This window comes from Osmerus mordax, chromosome 10 (genome assembly GCF_038355195.1).
Source record: "Osmerus mordax isolate fOsmMor3 chromosome 10, fOsmMor3.pri, whole genome shotgun sequence".
Classification (NCBI taxonomy): Eukaryota; Metazoa; Chordata; class Actinopteri; order Osmeriformes; family Osmeridae; genus Osmerus; species Osmerus mordax.
Genome location: NC_090059.1, coordinates 13,640,826 through 13,661,436, shown reverse-complemented (window position 1 = coordinate 13,661,436; position 20,611 = coordinate 13,640,826). Strand labels below are relative to the sequence as shown.

The following is a 20,611-nucleotide window of genomic DNA, read 5'->3' as shown; positions in this document are numbered from 1 at the left end:
GCGAGAAACAAATCAGTTTTAGCTAAAGGTTAAAACTACTGCTGCATTGTATGGTAAATTAAATGACTGTCTACCTACCTGCACGTGTATCCCAACTCGAAATCTATCCAGACAAATGTGCAGTCAATTAGATGAAAATGTATTATTGTCTTTGCTTGCTAAATAATGTTACCTAAACTCCTCGAGTTTACTTTCGAAAACAGATGCCTTGTCACTTCCAATATGATCAATGCGCTTCCATGTTCCCTTTTCTGTTAAAAGTAAGAGAAGAAAAATCTACTCGGAGCTCAATATTAAACAGGCATCCACAACTGCTGCTTTGTTGTTAGCTAGCTAGGTAACTGCCACTCACTGTAACTGGCTCATAGTACGGTTTATCTGAGGGAGTTTTAGTTACCGCTTTTGGCCTTTCGCTAGCTTTGATGACACCCAGAATGCATAGGGGTCGAAGTGTCGTCACTTTGTAGGCATTAACGTATGCAAATGACCAGTTCCCCTATTCCCCCCCCCCTTCCTTGCGCGTGCGCGAAATTATGACGTTTTCTCTTGTTTGGATGAGTTGAATGTGATTTCTATAATCGTGTGTGTTAATTTATAGTGTAGTGTACTCTAGGCTACCTACTTTCTATGATCATAAGGTAAATTTCTTGATGTTGGTCAGTTAATCTGCACTCAAATACAGGCTTTAAAGCAGTAAATTGTATTGCTCAATCGTAGTCAGTCGCTGTTTTCAGTCTGTAACAGCTAGCTAGTGCTAATCCGTCTCGTGTAGCCTACATCGCACTCTAATTTCCAGTAAATTGTCCCTGAACTGAAAATGCATGTAATAGAGCACAGTACAGTAGAGTTCTCATCAATGATGAAAACCTATTTTTAAAAATAAATCGAAAATAATTGGTGAAACTTTTGAAACTTTTTTTCAACCTTTCGAAACTTTTTTTTTTTTTACAAGTACACGAATCGTTTTCTTCTACGGAGACACAAAACTTGTTTTTACAAGTACACGAATCTTTTATGCAAGTACACAAATCTTGCCTTCTTCTACGGAGACACAAAACTTTTTTTTGCAAGTACACGAATCTTTTTTGCAAGTTACAAATCTTTTATGCAAGTACACAAATCTTGCCTTCTACGGAGACACAAAACTTTTTTTGCAAGTACACGTATCTTTTTCTACAGACACAAATCTTTTTTGCAAGTTACAAATCGTTTTTACAGAGCTCGCTCTCCTGGCACTAATTTCACGCCATAGTACACAAATCTTGCCTTCTTCTACGGAGTCACAAAGTACACGAATCATTTTCTACAGAGACACAAATCTTTTTTGCAAGTTACAAATTGTTTTTACAGAGCTCGTTCTCCTGGCACTAATTTCACGCCATAAGCTCGCTCCCCTGGCACTAATTTCACGCCATAGAGGAAAGCGATAACATATCAATGCATTTTAAAGACATTGCAGTTAAGGTAGAGTATGATTTTATTTAATAATTTAATTCAAATTGTTTTCACACCTATTATAGTCAAATTCATAGTTAAAACATTTTTTTTTTAAGAGCCGTTCGGGAGCCAAAAGAGCCGTCTCTTTTCAGTGAGCTGAGCCAAACGTCCGGCTCACGAAAAGAGCCGGAATGCCCATCACTAATTCCAAGTGGTTCGCGCGTGCTCCCGCGAGGGGGTGCGTCTCAATGAAGCCATGCATCTATGATGCAGCTGATGGCACATCCCTCCTCATGGCGGATATGACGCAAACCGCGCTGTATTCAAACTTGTAATCAACAAGGAAGCAACTTATAGCCGTTGTGTTAAGATACTGTCAAAACGAAAGCTCCAGATTTTGCTTGTCTTGCTAGCTAGATACAAAAATATTCCACCGTAAGTTGTTTATTTTCGTTTTGGAAAAATAATTGGGTTTGTTAGTGTCAACTTTGTGACCCAGACGCAGTAATAGTTGTTTTTTGGCAAGTCTAGTATAGCTGAAAAGGTACGCTAGCTAGAGTTAGCTCGTTGGCCAACATGATTTACTTAGATATATTGTTTGCTTCATAACATAACAAGGAAATCTTTGCATGTCCAGTTTACACTCCAGACATGGCGGCGAAAGGCGCAAAGGAGATCATCGTCAACAAGCTGGGCTTTAAGTCCAACAGCGCCAAGGCTGAGATGGAGATGGACAGACTCCGCAAGGAAAATGCTCATCTGCGGAGGAAGGTGGACGAGGTATCCAAACGAGTTGCCAAACCTCCAGATTCGGACAAAAGCAAACTTCTGGAGGTAAGCAAAATAGTTTACTTCAGTTTTTATCAATCCGTTAGACCCAATTACCAAATGTGTAACCTCATTCTGAAAACCTCACAACGCAATTGGCCACCACACTTTCATTCTCATTGTGGTCACACAAAATGCTAAACACTAAACGTTGTCATTGTGCAGATGCAATTGTCATTCAACTATAGCATGCCAGTCAAAACGGATTTTAATTTTCTCAATTAGCTATGAATGGTTCCACCCCCCATTTACAAAGTTAATGGGGTAAATCAGTGACAGTACACAGTATGTTCAGTTTTATATCATATTAGAGAACCTTTCCTGTCTTATTCCACTCTAAATGTATTTTCTCTGATGTTTTTTTTCTCTCCAGAGGATTCTGTCCCTGGAGACACTGAGAGAGAGGAACAGCCAACAGCTACTAGTGAAGGAACAAGAAATGGAGACCCTCAGACGGCAACTATCTTCTAAGGGAGGAGAGGTGAATCTCTCTCCCATTCTCACTCACACACACACACACACAGAGGGCTAGGTTCCCTGAGACAGCCTGTGCTTAGTCAAATGTTATGAATGTAATCATTTACTAGTTAATGTTTGTGTTTTTAACTTTATTTGCTGGGATCAATAAAATTGTTTTGTATCATATAGCAAAGCAACAGTTCATTCTGTAGCCTAAGATTTAAAAAGCTTAATGTTATCTCGCTGTCTTTCCTCTAACTAATTTGGGAATTCTATTGAAAATTGGCTGTTGCCAATATTACTGTTAATGAACTGTCTTTCTATAATTGTAGTGTTGAGTTATTATAGAGTAACACATACTGAAGGCACCTCTTTCTCTGCTGTTAGTTGGTGGCATCTCTGCAGTCTCAGTTGGAGCAGCGTAGGAGGGAGGCTGAGCAAAAAGACAAACTCTATCAGTCTCTGTCAGAGGAGACGGAGAACCTGAAGAACAAGTTTGCGGCTCTTTCTGCCCGATGTCAGACCCTGGAGAAACAGGACCCTGTTGCTTTACAGGTTTGTGTGTGTGATAAAGAGAAATTGGTGGGCATTTCTGCCTTTTTGTATGTTCTGAGAAACTTGAGTCAATTGAAAATGAGTCAATTGAATCACAAGGTAATTTTACCTTTAACCACTAGATGGCAGTGTTGGATCTTTGTATGCCTTTCCTGTCTGACATAACCCAGTTGGACAGTCCAAACAGGAACTGTTTTAAAAAAATAAAATAATCCTCACGCATATTGATGTTAAATTCTAACCAATCATTTTTCATCAGAACAATCAAGTGTCAAACTCTTGATGGTCTTTTTTCCTTGCAATAGCTCTGGTACCCTGATAACTTCAGCACTGGTTCATCAAACAGTCAATGAGGTAGCATTTGATAAAAACCTGTAGAGGGAAAACCCTGTAGTCCTATCTAGTTCATTACCCCACACATTGAGCCCCTTACTCTTCTCTAGTGTGGGCTGAACTGGTTAGTAGGGACCTCCTGAGGTTAAATCATGTGGAAAACTTTGACAAGCTTATGATGGCTGGCCTTCTCGCCCTGAGCAGATCATCCAGCCTTATGGGAGATCAACAGGTAGTCGCCTGCGCCCATGGTGAGCAGCTATGCCGGGTCTCACCAGGGATCAGACGGTAACTCGGGGGCTAGAGCTGATATGATTATGACATGGATGTTTTGTCTGTCGAGGGAAAGCTCAGGTTACACCACGTCAAGGCCCAGCTACCTCAAGATTATTTCGATGGAGGATAGTCTCTGTTGTGGAATGGCTGTGGGCCGACCTTTAAGGACAGCTTTTGGAGGAGGGGCGACTCTACTATGTGTTGTGGGCTGTCTTCCTCAGACACATGGCCTTCCCTACCAGGTCTGTAAAGGTGTGACATTAACACCAGTGTGTTTCTCTGACAGAACGGCCACGTTCCATCTGGGGACCTAGTAGTGGTCCACGACCAGCTGAGAGATGTGAGTTTAACCATTTATCAGCACTACTATCACTGAGAGTCTTATCTTTCTCCACTCACATATGGTGATTGCACAGTGAATGCAAGTTCCCCGTTTACATAATATGGAATCTGTGCGTAAAGCAATTTGTGAATCTATTCCAAACTTACTATGTTAACTTTGCTGTGGGGGAATACTTCTGTATTTCACAATCAAGCTCATGCTTAATCCTATTTTGTGCTTCTCACTCTCTGTGGTGGTTGCGTAAAAGGCCCTGGAGAAGAACCAGCAGTGGCTTGTTTACGACCATCAGAGAGAGGCCTACGTGAAGGCTGTCTTGGCCCGCACCCTGGAGCTGGAACAGCAGCTCAGCACAGCCAACACAGCCCTGCAGGCGCTCCAGCAGACCCAGCATTCAGATGCCAGCACTGATGGTACCACAGAAAGGGGAAGAGAGCAGAGGAAAGGGGGGGGGGGGCATGGAACTCTTAAACATCCTGAAGAAAATGCACTGTTACACAACCAACCCTAAAACGCTCACAGCTTTTGTTTTTCCATTGACGCACTGTGAGCGTGTGCAGACGTGAGAGAGCTTGCCAGTGGCTCCTAATTAAAAGTATTCTTCCATCCTGTGCTCCCCAATCCCCAGAGAAATCCCAGGCCCAGGCCCGTATGCAGGAGCACTGCAACCAGCTGCTGCAGGGGGCCAAGAGGGATTTGGAGGGCCAGCGGGAGCAGGCCAGCAGGGCCCAGGCTGAGCTGGGGGAGCTGCAGAGGAGGTATGAGGAGAGGAGCCTCCAGCTGGAGGAGACTCGGGAGCAGCTGCAAGCTGAACGCCATAGCAACAGGTGACCCTAACCCCTTCATTGTAGGACCACACTTCAGTATGGGAGTGTGCATTTCAATAGAGGATTTGTGCTTTTTCGTCTGTGTGCTCAATATATGAGTATTTATCTTCAAAATATGCGTCATTATTTCCATAGGTTTTTCCAATGTATCTGGAATTTCTGTACCTTCTATTACAAGGTTTTCATGATAACAAAAAGTCTGATGTATCCTTGTCAGACACACTGTGAGCGAGGAGAGGAAGTGCTCGACAGAGAGGACTGACAGGATGCGGGTGGAGCTGGAGAGTATGGACGTCAGGCTGGAGGAGGAGAGGAAACGCTCTGCTGAGCTGCTGCTACAGGTACACACGCACACACACACACACAGGAAGGAACTTCACACACACACAGGAAGGAACTTCACACACACACACAAAGGAAGAGGTATTGACAATCTGACGTTCTTGTTTTTCCTCATCCTCTAAACTAATGGCACCTTTCCCTCTCCAGGTGAATCTCCTTCAGAAGTCTCTGCTGAGCCAGAATGAGGAGAAGAGGAGAATGGCTGTGCTGGAACAGCAGGTAGTAACACGCTCCAGTTGATATTAAAACACCCTCTGAGATGTCGTGCTTCCAAGATCATGTGTGCTTGCCCACAGAGAACATTCTAGATTGTGAAATCTCTCTCTCTCTCTCTCTCTCTCTCTCTCTCTTCCCCCCCCCCCCCCCCTGTATTCTGTCTTTTCTCTCCCCCCAGGTCCAGCTTTCTGCCAAAGACTTTGAGAACGAGAAGCTTGATCGCCAGAGTCTGCAGCACCAGTTACAAAAGGTTCTGAAGGAGCTGCGAAAGGCCCGGGACCAGATCACCAGACTGGAGTCTTCTGTAAGTTTTCTTGGGAAAACCTGTTTGGTTTTCTGTTAGCCACGTTTGTAAAAACATGCACTGACTTATCGAAACCGTTAAGGGGGAAAAAGCCAAAGAATGTGTTTATCTTGATAAGAGAATGTCAGTTGATTGATTCATCTGATTTGCTGTCTTTCAGAAACAGCAGAGCCGTTTCTCTGAGCCAAGCTCGTACAACAAGCTGGAGTTTGAGAGGCTGTCCATTGATGACCGCGCACCCTCCTCGCCCAGCAAGCCCTCCAGCCAATTGGACGAGAGTTTCCTTGAATGCCCGAAGTGCCGTGCCCCGTACGCCACCAGTCAGCATCGGGAGCTGCTGGCTCACATTGACTACTGCTTCAACTGAGGCAGATCCAGGCCCTGTGTGCACTGTCCTCAATCCAGCCATACCTCCTTTCCTCCTTGAGGTAATCTCCACAGAAACATGACCGCTGTCACCAGTTGACCCATATCTGATCAGGGATTGGTTGAAGCAATATGAGGATGAAATGTTAACACAGTTAGATTTAGGAAAAGGGCCCCATCCTGTCAACACCAGGCTTCAATCAAATAGACTAGAAATCCCTTTACATACGTTTAGGCCCAGATGCAGAATCTTAAGATTGACTTGATGCCTGGTTCTAAGAAACCCAACCCTGATGCTGGCTCAAGCTGATATTGAGTGCCATATTGGTTTGTGTGTGGTGTTCTCCTTATCAGGTCAGATCTATCAATCAATCAATTAAGGGAGCTCATGTATTTGAAAGGATTTCGAGTGCTATTTGAGGCCAGTCCACACTCCTGCCTTGGCACGTGTTGGACTCCAACATGGTAGCAGTCCGTTTGTGCCCTCTTATGGGCAAGCTGTATTGGAAACACGCTCCAATCAGGCCTGTGGGCTGTTTCTGGGCAAGGTGTGGACTTGGGAAATTCATAAGGGAATATGTCTGTCACTGCTCTGTCACAGCTCTGTCGGTTTGGTCTTTATTTTATTTGTATGCTATTTGGTTTTATTATACAAATATAAGAGGAATATATTGTTTTGGTTTGTGCTTATTTTCATGCTGTTTTTTAAAATGCTCGTTTTATTGTTTCTCCTAAATAAGGAGTAGGCTACAAACAGATAGTATTTTAAAAGTAAAATATCAGTGCTGCAAGATTCCCAAGTTGGTAACTTGTAATTTGTTTTGAAATAAATCGATGACCATTTTAATTGAAAATGAAGCTATTCTGAATTTATTTGAATTCTATGTTTAAGTATTTACAAACCTTGTGTGATGTTTTGATATGGAAGTTATATAATTATTTATGGGTTTCTAAGTATCTTGCTGTTTTGTGTACTGTTGTGGGTTGAGATGCTATTTGTGAATAAGGTGTTACTTAAAGGCTTAATCTAGCTCTTTGGATCTGATACCAAAGAAGTCCTCATTCTCCATTGTTCTTTGGCTCTCTAGTTTACCTTTTCTTTAAGAATTTCCATCCCTCTATGTCAGTATTGCAGTGTTTGTTGGCATTGGTAGTATTGGAACAAGCTTCACTTCCGACTCAACCCTGACTTTACAAATGGGCAGGTCTAAAGTTGGAATGAGATCGCATAAGTAAATCCTTGTACTAAACTATTTAAGGGCCCAAGCTTAGTGAAGCTCCTCTGGATCGGGAGGAGGAAATGAAGGTGCCTTTATTCAAGGAATGTGTCAACAGGCACTTTGGTGGGACAGTAGCCATCTCAGCTTTCTGATGTGGTTAAGGCTGAGCTGGTGGTTCAATGTCATGATGCTGATTAACTGCATCTCATGGGAAGATCATGAAAACCTGTTTGTGTCTTAATTTACTATCAAGTCAGGGAACCAACTAATGCACTGATTTTCACCTTCTGAAAAAAAAGACTAGGTTGTCCAATTAAAATGTATTCAGTTTTGTTTCCCATTAGTATTCGGCCTCTTCGTATGCTTATAGACTATACATTGTCATGAACATGTAACCCTTTCTCATTGTCAACACTTTTTTGTTTTTAAGATATGTCCATAGCATGATGGGTATGCAATTGAACTTTTCTCCTAATAAATGACCTTCCCTCCTTAGTCCTCTGTTTTTCTGAAATCATTGTCTAAATGATTAAACTTTTTGCCATTCTGTCCTCACATGAGTCAAGATTTCAGAAATAAATTATGGCAATGTTTAGTCAACCTGTACTGTATGAATATTTTATTTCAAAAAGTGGGTCAAATAGTCATAATCACAGTATAAGGCTTTACATCCATTGTTATGTCTGTGACTTCAATCAAGCATCTCTGATCTGACCATTGCTACATGGAGTCATTTGCTTCTCGTGGAAGGGTCCAGATCAGTGACATTTGGTGGGTTGAATAACATTGTGCTGTACTTATTTACAGTGTAATTATCATGTTGTGTAGATGACTATTACTCCCATGATGCATCACATTCTGTTTGCCAGATTAACTGCTCTCACAGAAACCTGTAGAGAAGAAGAGAACATTCATGTATCCGAGACAACAAGAATCGTGACCCTGACATTTGATATTGACTATTCTATAATTATGAAGCAGTTTTCTGAAAACGTTTTATATTACTGCTCAATAGATTCTTACTTAACTGGATGTTATTGGGTGTCAGAATGCCTTGTTGATTTTGATAACCAACCCTTGATAGTAACTATGGCAGTGGTGGTCAGTGTGTAACTTAGTGCCATCTTACCAGTGTGTGTGACGCGTCTGTATTTGCCGAGGAAGCAGAGTTCCTGTTTCTTCTGGGTGACGATGCGCTGGTCCTCAGGCCGCAGGCCGGTGGAGTGGCGTGAGAAGATAAAGGAGTAGCCGTCCAGACAGGTGCCGTCAGTGTCGATCTCTCTGCAGGAGTAATGGATTGCGTAGTTGTCGTAGTCGGTGTCGATCACCCAGTGGTCATCGTCTGCGTGGGTTTAAGAAAGAATAGTGTGTTTGGGTGGTAGGGGTGGGAAGAATAGGGGAAGGCAAAAAATGACTAGAATGATTAACTGGTGAACAAATGCGTGTCTCCAACCCTAAGGATGAGATGTCAAGATGTCTCCATCCTGTCACCAGTCAGTCATTACATTACTATAAATCAAATACCTAACTAGCTAGCAAACATAACTACTGCCCAACATGACATCAGGCATTCAGTTAATGTTCAATTATGATGATGTTGGAGGACTGGCCCCTCTCAGTCCAGACTGGGTCTGTAACGTAGCCTTCTACTATAACTCAACACAAACCCCAATATTTTGAGGACATGTCAACATGGAAATCAGAAATCAGGCAATCTTGAATTAGCTGTCGTACAGTGAGGTGTGTCATGGTGTTGGTTGGTGTTTTCCGCTTACTTACACCCAGTCTGCAGGTAAGAGGCAGCCCCCCAGTATCTCATCTTGAATTTGGCAGGATCAGGAGTGTCCTCGAAGGTGCCGAACATGTTAGCGCACATCTCCCAGTTGCTGTGAGGCAGACGGGGAAGGAAAGCAGAGAGGAGTGGAGTAGAGACAGGAGGGTCAATGATATTGAATGCATCAGTGGTTTTACTTTGCTGGGACTTAGCTATCAGTCTTATCTGGAAAGAGTCACAGGTTATCAGTGTGTCTGAAAGAAAACGTATCAATGCAAATTATTTGGAATTGCAGGTAGCTTTTATACCTCTCATGTCATGCTTAAATCCTTAGTTTGGACCCCGAGAGCTAAGATTGAGCATGTGGTGGAGTGTAAAAGTGGCCTTACTTCAGAATAATGACCCTGCCATGGGCAGTGGCTGTCATCTTCCCGCCCTCCTCCACTTTGAACTGGGCGACCACGTTGTCCAGAAGGAACAGACCAACCGGATCTTTCTTGGCCACAGCATACCAGGTGCCTGTGTACTGCAATGACGGAGCAAAGTTCACATCAGTGGCTTGCTCACCATACTATTTTGTAGTTTCGTCATACATTTCATGCTATTTTACACATGAACTGATACAATTTAAATTATATTTCAGAATCAAATCCCTAAACATTGAATGTATGTTTTTCAAGAAGCGTTTAGGATTTTTTTGTAATTAGAGAGTTAAATATTTGCCAATGGCCACTCACCCTGTTTCTGTCAAAGTTCTCCTTGACCTTGATGTTGGCAACCTGACAGTCCTGTGCCAAGCACACTGTCAGGATAGAGAGAACCACAGCTATCCTCAGCATCCTGCCTCAATCTTCAGCAGATCTGTGGAGACAGAGCCAGACATAAGGAGAACAGCAATACACCCATCATGCTCATACCCTTCTATCAGCTATCAAAAAAAACATTTTAGGAAAGATTGCATCGGCTTTCAAAAAGGTGAATCCTGACAGAGTACAGCTATAGGTGGACGTCACAATATTCCTGTTTGTGCAGCACGAAAGTTCTTTCAATACCTTCAAAAGAAAAATCTGGATGAGATGCTTCTCAGAGGTCCTGTGGTGCTTCACCCCCAAGTCAGCCTTTATATACCACAGACTGACTTGCATAACAACAACAACTGGAGACCTGGGACGGCCCCTAAAAAACAGCCTCTCCTGTTCGCTCTTGCTCGCCACCTTCTTTACCTCCCCCCGATATTTGCGTAACTCAGTTGGCACGTCCCGTTCTTAAGTTGCACGCTGCACATTTTACCCCTGGCTCAAACATGTGTTTTTCCCCGAAAGTCAAAGTTGTTTAAAGTCTCTGTTACGGAGGCCTTATGAAAGAGCTATGAGGTATGCAGATAGAAACATCTGGAACATGACATGTTGAGTGCATTCACCTCCCGAGAACCTCACCGTGCATCAAAAGGGATCAATAAATCACAGTCGTTTGGCCTGGCAGTATGTGAGTGAGTTAGTGAGTATGTGTGAATAAATGAGTGTGAGTGAGTGAGTGAGTGAGTGAGTGAGTGAGTGAGAGAGAGAGAGAGAGAGAGAGAGAGAGAGAGAGAGAGAGAGAGAGTGAGTGGTTATGTAAGCCCCCACATATATAAGTTCTAAGAGGCAAAGAGTTCAAGAGTATGGAGCATGTTTCAGCTTGCTGTCTCTACCTTCTCCCAGGCGTTGTGACTTGTGTTTTCTAGCTAATGTAATTTACTTCCTTACCTTCTGCAAAGCCCAGAATCTCTTGCTTGAGTTTCATCTGGGAGAATTGACAGAATTGCCTGTCTGCTACTATCACCAAACAGACAACATTGTAATTCAACCCAAAGTCTAAATCCTTCCAAATCTTCAAATGTATTAAATCAGTACTATTTCGTCCATTGGGTGTGATTTGAACCCCCAAGCATGACGTGGAACAAAAAAAAAACCTGTGCAGTGATCAAACAAAGTTGATGAATGATTTAACACTGGTAGTTTTATCCTTCCAACGATAAGAGATTTCTTCAACTCTGTTTTCGGCCTGAAACACTTGGAGAGTGTATAAACAAGAGCAAGGTTCAAGCCCAGCATTGCTGCTGAAGTTTCTGCAGGGCTGTGAGGATCAGGCTGTGAGGGCACTGATTCCCAGTAACACACTGTATATTCCCAGCAGTGGAGACAGAGATCAGCCTATGTCCACTGACACTTTCTTGTGTTTATCAGCCTCTGGTTATTGTTTGCCTTGGACCATCTTCATCTTCCATCTACATTGCATAGTTGTGTATTTCTATTAACAGGTTAAACCCAGCTTCCCTCTATTTTTAAGTAAATCTGTGCATCAAAAAAGTCCTCTTTTTCTTTTTTCTTTTTTACAAAGAAGCCTTTTTGCTTCCTGGGATCGTGTATATAACCCAGCCCTGGGGCACACTTTCTCAGTAAAGTAAACACCACCTCCAGACTAGGGGCCAAACATCTGCCGGTTATATAATCATGGCTAATCGAAAAAGCATTCATAGACCCTTGAAATGGCTGTCATGCTGACAGCAAAAACATGAATATGTCCATGAGAAATGTGCTTATGCCTTTCCAAGGTTGTATAAACTATATGTTACTGAAACATGTACTGTATGTATACAGTAATCAGTTTGTGGAGTGTTCTGAAAGAAGTACCCCAAAACGGCATAACTAGTGGGGTCCATCCATGCATGCCACATCAGACCTTTAAATCTTTCCCTCAAGGCCCTTGTGTAGAAAAAAATCATTTAAATAATTTCTGTTATCTACATTAAATTTATTTTTATAAAATAATAAACGTAATGTATTTCAGACACAACCAAGCTACCGTACTGCAATGCATTAACCAAGGGAGACAACTTTTTCAGATTTGGCATGGCATTGTGACAACAGCCCCAGGCGGCCAGCTTGGGAAGGATTCCTGTCACCTTGGTGCAGAGCTCAGTTCTAGTACTTTACAACTGCACCTTTTCTGTCTAACTTTTTTCTTTTAATATTTCTCTCACATTCTCAATTCTTTGAGCCTCCACCACACATTTTCTTTTGTCAGGACAAATAGGGTCTCTGGCCTAATACTTTTGACATTTTACTTTAGATACTTGGACAAATAGGGTCTCTGGCCTAATACTTTTGACATTTTACTTTAGATACTTGAGATTCTCTAGTTTAATTGGACATACTCTATGACAATACAAGACTAAAGACACTCTTCATGTTCATATCATATCCAAGGACTATCCCAAGACTCTCATGGTATTGGTCACCCCACCACAGCACACAGGCCAAAGCTGTCCACTTGTTACCTCACAAAGGGCCATCTCGTGGCTTTCCTGGCTCTTCTTATCAGATAAACCTCTCCACTGTGTCCATGTGGTTACCCAAATGGCCAAGCTATGTTTCACTTCCTCCTGTGTATTTCTCTCTCTTTCTCTGTGCCCCTTTGTCTCTCTCTCTTTCTCTCTCTTTCTCTCTCTCTCTCTCTCTCTCTCTCTGGGAGGACATCCCAGTAATCACTTTTACTTAATCTGGGATTTATGCTGCCAAGTCCTAATGATGCAGGTCTTTTTATTGCCTTACAGTCTGACTTGGATTCAGCACCTGTGCCACACACACACACACGCACACATGCACACACATACACACAAACCCTTTGTGATGTCTGTTAAGTCTGTGGTAATCTCTGTGGTTAAAATATGGGGGCACTCCTGGGTTTACCAGTCAGACAGACACATACTGTGACTAGTTAATAATAGCCTACCTTAGTTTAGTCTCTCATTTCACAGAACTGTCTCATGGATCCCTGGGCAAAGCTCCATAGTTAGAAGCCCAGTTTGGATTGAATAGTAGACAATGACAGTCAGTGACAGTAACATACCCAAACATTGTGACAGGGAAAGACCTCTTTAATCCATTAAGCAAGAATTAGAGTGGGACTGGAATGGTTTCATTCCTTCCTTTTACACCAAGGGTGTGGCCCTTGTATGTCTTCAGACTGCCTTCTGTAACAGATACACTTCAGAAGTAGATATTAAATGGTTTTATTTAGTTTATTATTTAAATATGTGACAGTGACAGTGTGTCCACTGTCTTGACTACACAATATCTCCAGTCTTTTTAAGAGTAAATTCAAGATTGGGAGCTGACAGTTTTTTACCATCTGTAGCACACACCTTCTCCACCATATAGATTTACTGTGTGAGAAACAGGTAGCCTCTAGATACCAACCTGCCTTACCTCCCTCAGATGGGATTGTCCAATATAAAATGATCAGTCTCGGGATTTGCAGGTTAAGGAAGCTTAGGGGGTTTAATGTCGTGACGTCACATTAATTAGCGGCCACTTTGATCCTTTCAGCTTCTAAGCCACTACATTCTGCCAGCTTGTCTGAGAGTGAAGAGGTTTTCGTGATTTGCTCAGGGACATCAGCGGAGGATGCACGTCTGCGCCGCGAACGGAGGCCATTAGAGACCCAGCGACACCTGTCGAGGGCTGCTTTCCTTCTAGCTTCCTTCGGGTGATGCTTCAATAAGAGTCAAAGAGAGGGAAAGGTAAAACAGTTCAAAATGGCAGACAAGGATAGCGTGGAGAAGTACTTGGAGAATAACCCCCAATTTGCAAAAGAGTACTTTGACAAGAAGCTGCGCCCCGAAGCGCTCGCGGCCGCATTCGCAGAGAAGCTTGAGATCAACGATCCGGCTTCGTTCAAAGATGTCTCCCAAATTCAGGAGTCCGCTATCATCTTTGACCTGATCACTGAGATGAAGACTGTCGCCGTTATGGAAAAGGCCATGCACAAGGTCTTGCAGAGAGTTTGCATGCTGATAAATGCCGACAGGTGCAGCTTTTTTATATGCAGATCAAGAAATGGAATACCTGAGCTTACGACACTGCTTTTTGACGTGACCCCAACATCCAAATATGAATCGAATTTGGTTAGCCCTACGACTGAGATAGTGTTCCCCACCGACATTGGTATAGTAGGTTTTACGGCACACTCCAAAAAGCCAGTTGTCGTTGCCGACGTGACACAGGTAATTGCCACAGTGTGTTCTTAAAAGAGTGCATTGAAATGACTGGCGGGTCGACCTGACCCTTGAAAAACGTCTTACTTTGAATTATGTATATTGACTTAATTTAATAAATAATTATCAGATCTACATTAATATATATTTTTTACTATTTATTTTACCCATTGTATCATTATTTATATTTTAATTGTCCATGAATTGACCACTTTAATAGGATCAGTTATTATATGGACCTAAAATATTTAGTAGTCAGCGTATCTGTTAATGTTTTGGGTTAATACATAATTCCGTTTTTATACAAGAACAAAATCTTTAGTTAACAAACCTGTTTGCTGTGACTTTTACTTCAGGGTGAGTTTTTAAATGGAAATGAAAAACGGACATCATGATTTCAGTAGACTATAAGGCCCATCAGGTTTCATTTATGTTGCAGGATCTAGTTTTTATTTTTAGTAGATGTATAAATACGTAGAACAAAGGAATTTCAAATAAATACATGTAATGTTCTATAATCAAAGGCACAGAGCCCTTTGTTATTAAATTGTCTTGTCTGTGATTGAAGTCAGTGATCATTCCAGTAAGATCTTTTTCTCCATATGCTTCTACCCAGAACAAACGTTTCAGTGACTTTGTGGACAAGCAGACAGGCTACAAGACCAAGAACATGCTCACATATCCCATCCTGGCTGATAAAGAATGCCTGGGTGTTGTTATGGTACTCAACAAGATCGGAGCCAATGAATTCAGCAAGCAGGATGAAGAGGTAAGGTTATGCAAACACTCTGACACTCTTCCCTGTCTGAGATATTCACATCTAACGTTCAGATGCATTCCTCCCCCACCTCTTTATATAAATATTCCCCATCCTCCACCTCCTCTATAGTGAAATATTCCAGAAGAAGGAGAATTGCCTACTTTAGTTTACAATTTACACCTTTTTAACAACACTGAACTGAGCCAAGTCAAGCCAGGTTTAGCTGCTCTGTCCTGGCCTGGTTAATCACCCCCTCAGTGGTTGCAGGGCCAGAGGAGGGACAGTGAAAACCGCTAATCTGGGCCAGAAAAAAAAGGTTGTCATGATAGTGTGAGACAGGGTATTAGTGCTATGACCTGACAGAAGGACTTAAAGGACAGCACTGCCACTAACATTGTTTTGGGAACAGACAGAGAAGGGGCTCCATGCTCTGACCCTTGGTAACCTTTGTTTCCACTGTGTTCCCTTCCTCTGATGGTGCCCTCCATCAGAATAGTGGGAATACCTCATGAGTTCTGATTCTCCAGAGAAAATAAAGAGAAAATGGGAAGAGGAATCCTCCCAGTTGTTGTATCGCCAAATGATGACACCTCTTAATCTGATTTTGTTCTTAGCTCTTCAACAAGTACATGACCTTTGCAACAGTTATAGCCCTCCAGCATCACACCATGTACATGTTCAACGTGGAGTCTAGAAGGAGTCAGGTAAACAAATCACCATCAAGCATTAACTCTGTGTGTGGGCCTAAGAGAGAGAGAGAGAGAGTATGGAGTGTTTGGTAAAATTCAGTCAGACATAAACAAACCATTACCTTACCATACCCTTGTGAAGGGGTGCACACTCTTCTCCATTGTTGTCCTGTGGTTGTCACCAGGTGCTTCTGTGGTCTGCCAGCAAGGTATTTGAGGAGTTGACAGACATTGAGAGACAGTTCCACAAAGCCCTCTATACTGTGAGAATCTACCTCAATTGTGAACGCTACTCCGTTGGCCTGCTGGACATGACCAAAGAAAAGGTCCGTTTCCAGGACGCACTTGCAAATTGCTAACATTATTATAATTATCAATGGCCAGTTCCTAATAGCTGTTTGTTCTTCATCATGTAGGAGTTCTACGATGAATGGCCTGTAAAACTGGGAGATGTGGAGCCATATAAGGGGCCAAAGACCCCAGACGGAAGGGTAAAATCTGATCCTAGCCTAGTACTGCTTTCCTCACATTCACATCGGTAGTATTACCATGATGAGAAGGAAAAGAATGAAAAACCAAAAGGTGACGATGGATGTTTATACTTTCGTTCTCCCCAAACAGGAAGTGATCTTCTACAAGATCATCGACTATCTCCTGGAGGGAGAGAAAGAGGAAATCAAAGTCATACCGTGAGTTTCATGACTTGTGGGACACTGGTCAGCAGGTGTATCTTGTTGACCTATTTTCCTCTCTGTCTTTACAGGGGACCTCCAGTTGACCACTGGGCTCTTGTCAGTGGGCTGCCGACCTATGTGTCTGAGAATGGCTTTGTAAGTTGATAGTGCAACACATATGTCGTCGCCACAGGATAAAAGCACTTGTATCCAATGAGTTTATGTCGACTCACATCTGTTTTCCCCCTTCATGCAGATCTGCAACATGATGAACGTTGCTGCTGATGACTACTTTTCATTCCAGGTAAGCTTGACCACAGGTTTTTATTGTACTCCAGATAAGACTTTGACATGTCTCTAATTCCATCTTGATGTTTGTCTTCAAGAAAGAGGCTGTTGACGATAAGGGATTCGTCATAAAGAACGTCTTGTCGCTTCCCATTGTCAACAAAAAGGAAGAAATAGTTGGCATTGCCACCTTCTTCAACAGGAAGGATGGCAAACCTTTTGACGAGCACGACGAACAGATCACTGAGGTGAACTTGTCTCTCTCTTTCTGTTTTTTATTATCGTTTTCTTTTGTGGCCTGTATATGGACGTTCAGATATTTAGCAAATATACTGTATGTCTGTAACATTTTGGGGTCCTTTGTTCCAGGCCCTCACCCAGTTCCTGGGCTGGTCGGTGCTGAACTGTGACACATATGATAGGTTGAACAAGATGGAGAACAGGAAGGATATTGCCCAGGAGATGCTGTTGTGCCAGACTAGGTGCACCAATACTGAGATGCAAAGCATCCTGGTGAGAATAAATACTTTCGTCTACTTCCTAACTCAAAACCTTAAAACCCTTTTCCAACTGTGATTTCATACCAAGAACTAGGAGAGAGTGGTTGAATTGATCATGTAAAATATGTCTTTGCTTGGCATCAACCGTGTCCTCAAGGTGTCCCTAAACCTTTTTCTGTTCTTAAACAGAACACTAAGGAGAAGTTTGATCAGGAACCTGAAGACTGTGACCAGAAGGAGATGTACAAACTATTGGTAGGTTTGTCTATACACTGATGGCTTGTTTGCTTGTCTGTATGTGCATCCATCCGTTCTGACCCATTACCTTTGGATTCTTTTCTGTTGGGCTTGTAGAGAGCCACCTGTCCTCTGGCCAAAGATGTGGATCTGTTAGAGTTTCACTTCAGTGACTTCCCTGTGACAGAGCACAACCTCATTAAATGTGGAATCCGTTGCTTCTTTGAACTCAACATTGTGGAGAAGTTCAAAGTGCCTGCAGAGGTCAGTAGACCTGCTGTTTTTAAGCAAGTACCATCTGCATTATGTTTATCAATGTAATGTGCTGCATTCTCTCCTACTAAGTCTCACACTTTATTGGTTTAGCCACATCTTTTTGGTGCGATGACCATGTTTGGTTGGTTCATATCAGATTGTTTATCCCTTTCCCTCTCCCTTCTGTCTGGTCCAATCAGACTCTGACACGATGGATGTACACTGTCAGAAAGGGTTACCGTGACATCACCTACCACAACTGGAGACATGGTTTCAATGTGGGCCAGACTATGTTCTGTCTGCTACAGGTAAGTCTGGTCTGGCTGGCCAGGGTCTCCCTGTCTCTGGCCTATGTACTTTAGTTGTGGTCTATCCTTCTCTAGTCCCTGGACAGTTAGCAGGGCACAGCTTACCCATTAGCGTCAAGCTACAGCTGAGGTCAACTACTAATGTAGAAAGCTCACCTTGAACCCATCCCTTCAGACAGGGAAACTGAGGAGGTACTACTCCGACCTGGATGCCTTTGCCATGGTGGCCGCTGCATTCTGCCACGATATTGACCACAGAGGGACCAACAATCTCTACCAGACTAAGCAAGTTCTCCTTGTTTATCATAGCATTCACACAGCATTGTACACATGCTGATGTTGACCCCTGACCCTCTGCTGTCTGTCTGACCTCCAGGAGTGGTTCTCCCTTGGCTCGCCTCCATGGCTCCTCCATCATGGAGAGGCATCATCTGGAGTACAGTAAGAGTCTCATGGCTGAGGAGGTACGGATAGAACAGAAGACACAACATGACCTGGATTCTCAGTGGTTGTTGATGTTCAGACAACATCTTTCTGTCCTCTTTCCCTCTTCCTTCCTCCTCCTCCTTTCCCTCCCCTCCATCCCCCCCCCCTCTACCCCCCACCAGAGCCTGAACATCTTCTGCAACCTCCAAAAGCGCCAGTTCGAGACCGTCCAGCACTTATTTGACGTCTGCATCATTGCCACAGATCTGGCCTTGTACTTTAAGTGGGTTCAACATCCAACATCTCTGCTCATGTCTGGTCTCTTGTTTTCTTATGGTTCCGCATGGGCTACTACCTCCTAAGAAAAGTCTGTTCTTATAGACAGTTGACTATACATCAAGAACCAGAGACTACATTCATTACACACCATTGTTGTCGGGTTATTCTGTGTGTCTCATATACATGTTCATCTCATATACATAGCTGAACTTCATGTATGTGTCACTTCTTCAGAAAGAGAACAATGTTCCAGAAGATTGTTGATGCCACTGAGCCCATGGTTGAGGCGGATGCGATTGCCCACATTGCCAACAATGCCATCAGAAAGGAAATTGTCATGTATGTTCTATGTCCTGTTCGTGATGATGACCCTGCCTATCATTTAAAATGAATCTGAAAACGATCATTATAGTTACTGTTTCACCTTAATATTAACAAATATTAACTTTCCCTTTCTCCCTCTACTTCTGTTTCTCTAACTCTCCTGCAGGGCCATGATGATGACAGGCTGTGACTTGTCTGCTATCACCAAGCCCTGGGAGGTCCAGAGTAAGGTGGGTGGGCTCACATTTACTACAGTCCTTCAATCTGAAGCCATTCTTTTGATAGACAGTTCTGCACACTAAAGCAATGCCCTGTCTGCTTGTCTCCAGGTTGCTCTGATGGTAGCTGCAGAGTTCTGGGAGCAGGGAGACCTGGAGAGAAGCGTTCTGGACCAGCAGCCCATTGTGAGTCCTTCGATCTGTTCGCTTCATAGGAAGCAGATTATATTGTATATTGTGTACAGCATGGAGTATGGATGTTTATACGGACATGTGGTAAATAGGTTTTATTAACATTTCCTTTGCATTATAAGAGATGTTCTAACGTGATACGTTACACGTGTTTGCAGTGTAAGAGTTTGGTCATTCAGATCCCAGTGTGTAGGTTTCTTATGTGAAAACCATGTTGACTCCTAGGATCTGTTTCCTCTCTTCTCAGCCCATGATGGACAGGAACTGCTCAGCTGAGTTACCCAAGATGCAGTGCGGTTTCATTGACTTTGTCTGCTCATTTGTGTACAAGGTTTGTATAGAAAAATTTATTTTAGCATCTTTCCTCACCAAAAGGGACAACAGGTTCCTCCAAGAACAATCGATCCTTTTGAGTGACAGACATGGATTCTTAGATTACAATAAATGCAAGAGTGCACATGATTCCTCAACAGCAGGAATGTTAGCCCCAGGATCTGTGTGTGTGTGTGTGCGCTCCAGGGTGAAGGATGGTTCAGGACTAGCATCTACATGTTGTAAACCGGGGCCTGTTTCTTTCTGTGACAGGAATTTTCCAGGTTCCATAAAGAGATCACTCCCATGTTTGATGGCCTGAACAACAACAGAGTGCACTGGAAGGAGCTGGCTGACATCCACGCAGCCAAGATGGCCAAGATTGAGGAGGAGAAAAAGAAACTGGAAGACGCAGACAAGAAAGGAGATGCAGGAGATGGAGGAAAGTCCAAAACATGCATCATCTCTTAAGGTCCACTCCCATCGGGCCTCCCAGGCTACCGAGGAAACCGCTGGTAAATCATCCTCTCCTGAGTGAGAGCAGAAATCACGTCTGATATGTCTGAATACTACAGAATGTCTCAGTAATATTAAAACATCAAACACAAAGATATTACAGAGTGGAAATCTGTAGAGATAGAAACTGTACAATCCTCAGGTTCCTCAAACCCAAGACTACCCAAACTTGAGACAAGCAGCCCCACCAACCTGGGCTGATGATGATAGTCTCGATGCTCAAAAATATAAGCGCTTATGAGCCTTGTAAGGGTATGTGAATGTTAATATGCAAAGAAGTTATATTTTTTGATTGTCAGATATTTTCTACTTCGTGTT

The 20,611-nt window shown here is 42.9% G+C and overlaps 2 protein-coding genes across 5 annotated transcripts; one reads left to right on the top strand and one right to left on the bottom strand.

Moving 5' to 3' along the window:
• Window positions 1-1,777: 1,777 nt before the first annotated feature.
• On the top strand, window positions 1,778-20,253 carry pde6c (phosphodiesterase 6C, cGMP-specific, cone, alpha prime). 4 transcript variants are annotated; one of them, XM_067244351.1, is made up of 29 exons: window positions 1,778-1,872; window positions 2,075-2,271; window positions 2,639-2,746; window positions 3,112-3,267; window positions 4,175-4,228; window positions 4,479-4,628; window positions 4,874-5,055; window positions 5,273-5,396; window positions 5,545-5,616; window positions 14,932-15,084; window positions 15,690-15,779; window positions 15,950-16,090; window positions 16,181-16,255; window positions 16,386-16,453; window positions 16,528-16,594; window positions 16,695-16,742; window positions 16,825-16,974; window positions 17,096-17,239; window positions 17,416-17,481; window positions 17,581-17,727; window positions 17,919-18,026; window positions 18,202-18,311; window positions 18,403-18,490; window positions 18,635-18,735; window positions 18,966-19,070; window positions 19,222-19,285; window positions 19,385-19,459; window positions 19,713-19,796; window positions 20,051-20,253. In XM_067244351.1, the coding sequence occupies exons 2-29, from the start codon at window positions 2,089-2,091 to the stop codon at window positions 20,246-20,248; spliced, it is 3,111 nt and encodes a 1,036-aa protein (XP_067100452.1). In that variant the 5' UTR covers window positions 1,778-1,872; window positions 2,075-2,088; the 3' UTR covers window positions 20,249-20,253. The 4 variants fall into 4 exon arrangements, with proteins under 4 accessions (XP_067100452.1, XP_067100455.1, XP_067100453.1 ...); XM_067244352.1 differs by lacking the exons at window positions 1,778-1,872; window positions 2,075-2,271; window positions 2,639-2,746; ... (4 more) ...; window positions 5,273-5,396; window positions 5,545-5,616 and adding an exon at window positions 13,857-14,324; XM_067244353.1 differs by lacking the exons at window positions 1,778-1,872; window positions 2,075-2,271; window positions 2,639-2,746; ... (4 more) ...; window positions 5,273-5,396; window positions 5,545-5,616 and adding an exon at window positions 13,857-14,324 and having other exon boundaries at window positions 17,416-17,485; window positions 17,585-17,727.
• rbp4 (retinol binding protein 4, plasma) lies at window positions 8,108-10,406 on the bottom strand. Its single transcript, XM_067244355.1, has 6 exons — window positions 10,330-10,406; window positions 10,015-10,138; window positions 9,667-9,803; window positions 9,283-9,389; window positions 8,633-8,845; window positions 8,108-8,393 (listed from the first exon to the last, which is right to left on the bottom strand). Exons 2-6 carry the CDS (start codon window positions 10,114-10,116, stop codon window positions 8,374-8,376), a joined length of 579 nt encoding a protein of 192 aa, XP_067100456.1. The 5' UTR covers window positions 10,117-10,138; window positions 10,330-10,406; the 3' UTR covers window positions 8,108-8,373.
• Window positions 20,254-20,611: the final 358 nt, after the last annotated feature.

What these genes read in the sequence shown, in the direction of transcription:
- pde6c (XM_067244351.1), top strand. Translation starts at nt 2,089, where the DNA reads ATGGCGGCGAAAGGCGCAAAGGAGATCATCGTCAACAAGCTGGGCTTT. An exon ending in AGTTCAAAGTGCCTGCAGAG is followed by an intron (nt 17,728 to 17,918) that starts GTCAGTAGACCT and finishes TGGTCCAATCAG; the next exon opens with ACTCTGACACGATGGATGTA. An exon ending in TCTGCTCATTTGTGTACAAG is followed by an intron (nt 19,797 to 20,050) that starts GTTTGTATAGAA and finishes TTTCTGTGACAG; the next exon opens with GAATTTTCCAGGTTCCATAA.
- rbp4 (XM_067244355.1), bottom strand. Translation starts at nt 10,116, where the DNA reads ATGCTGAGGATAGCTGTGGTTCTCTCTATCCTGACAGTGTGCTTGGCA. An exon ending in CTCTTACCTGCAGACTGGGT is followed by an intron (nt 8,846 to 9,282) that starts GTAAGTAAGCGG and finishes AAACCCACGCAG; the next exon opens with ACGATGACCACTGGGTGATC. An exon ending in CAGACGCGTCACACACACTG is followed by an intron (nt 8,394 to 8,632) that starts GTAAGATGGCAC and finishes TCTTCTCTACAG; the next exon opens with GTTTCTGTGAGAGCAGTTAA.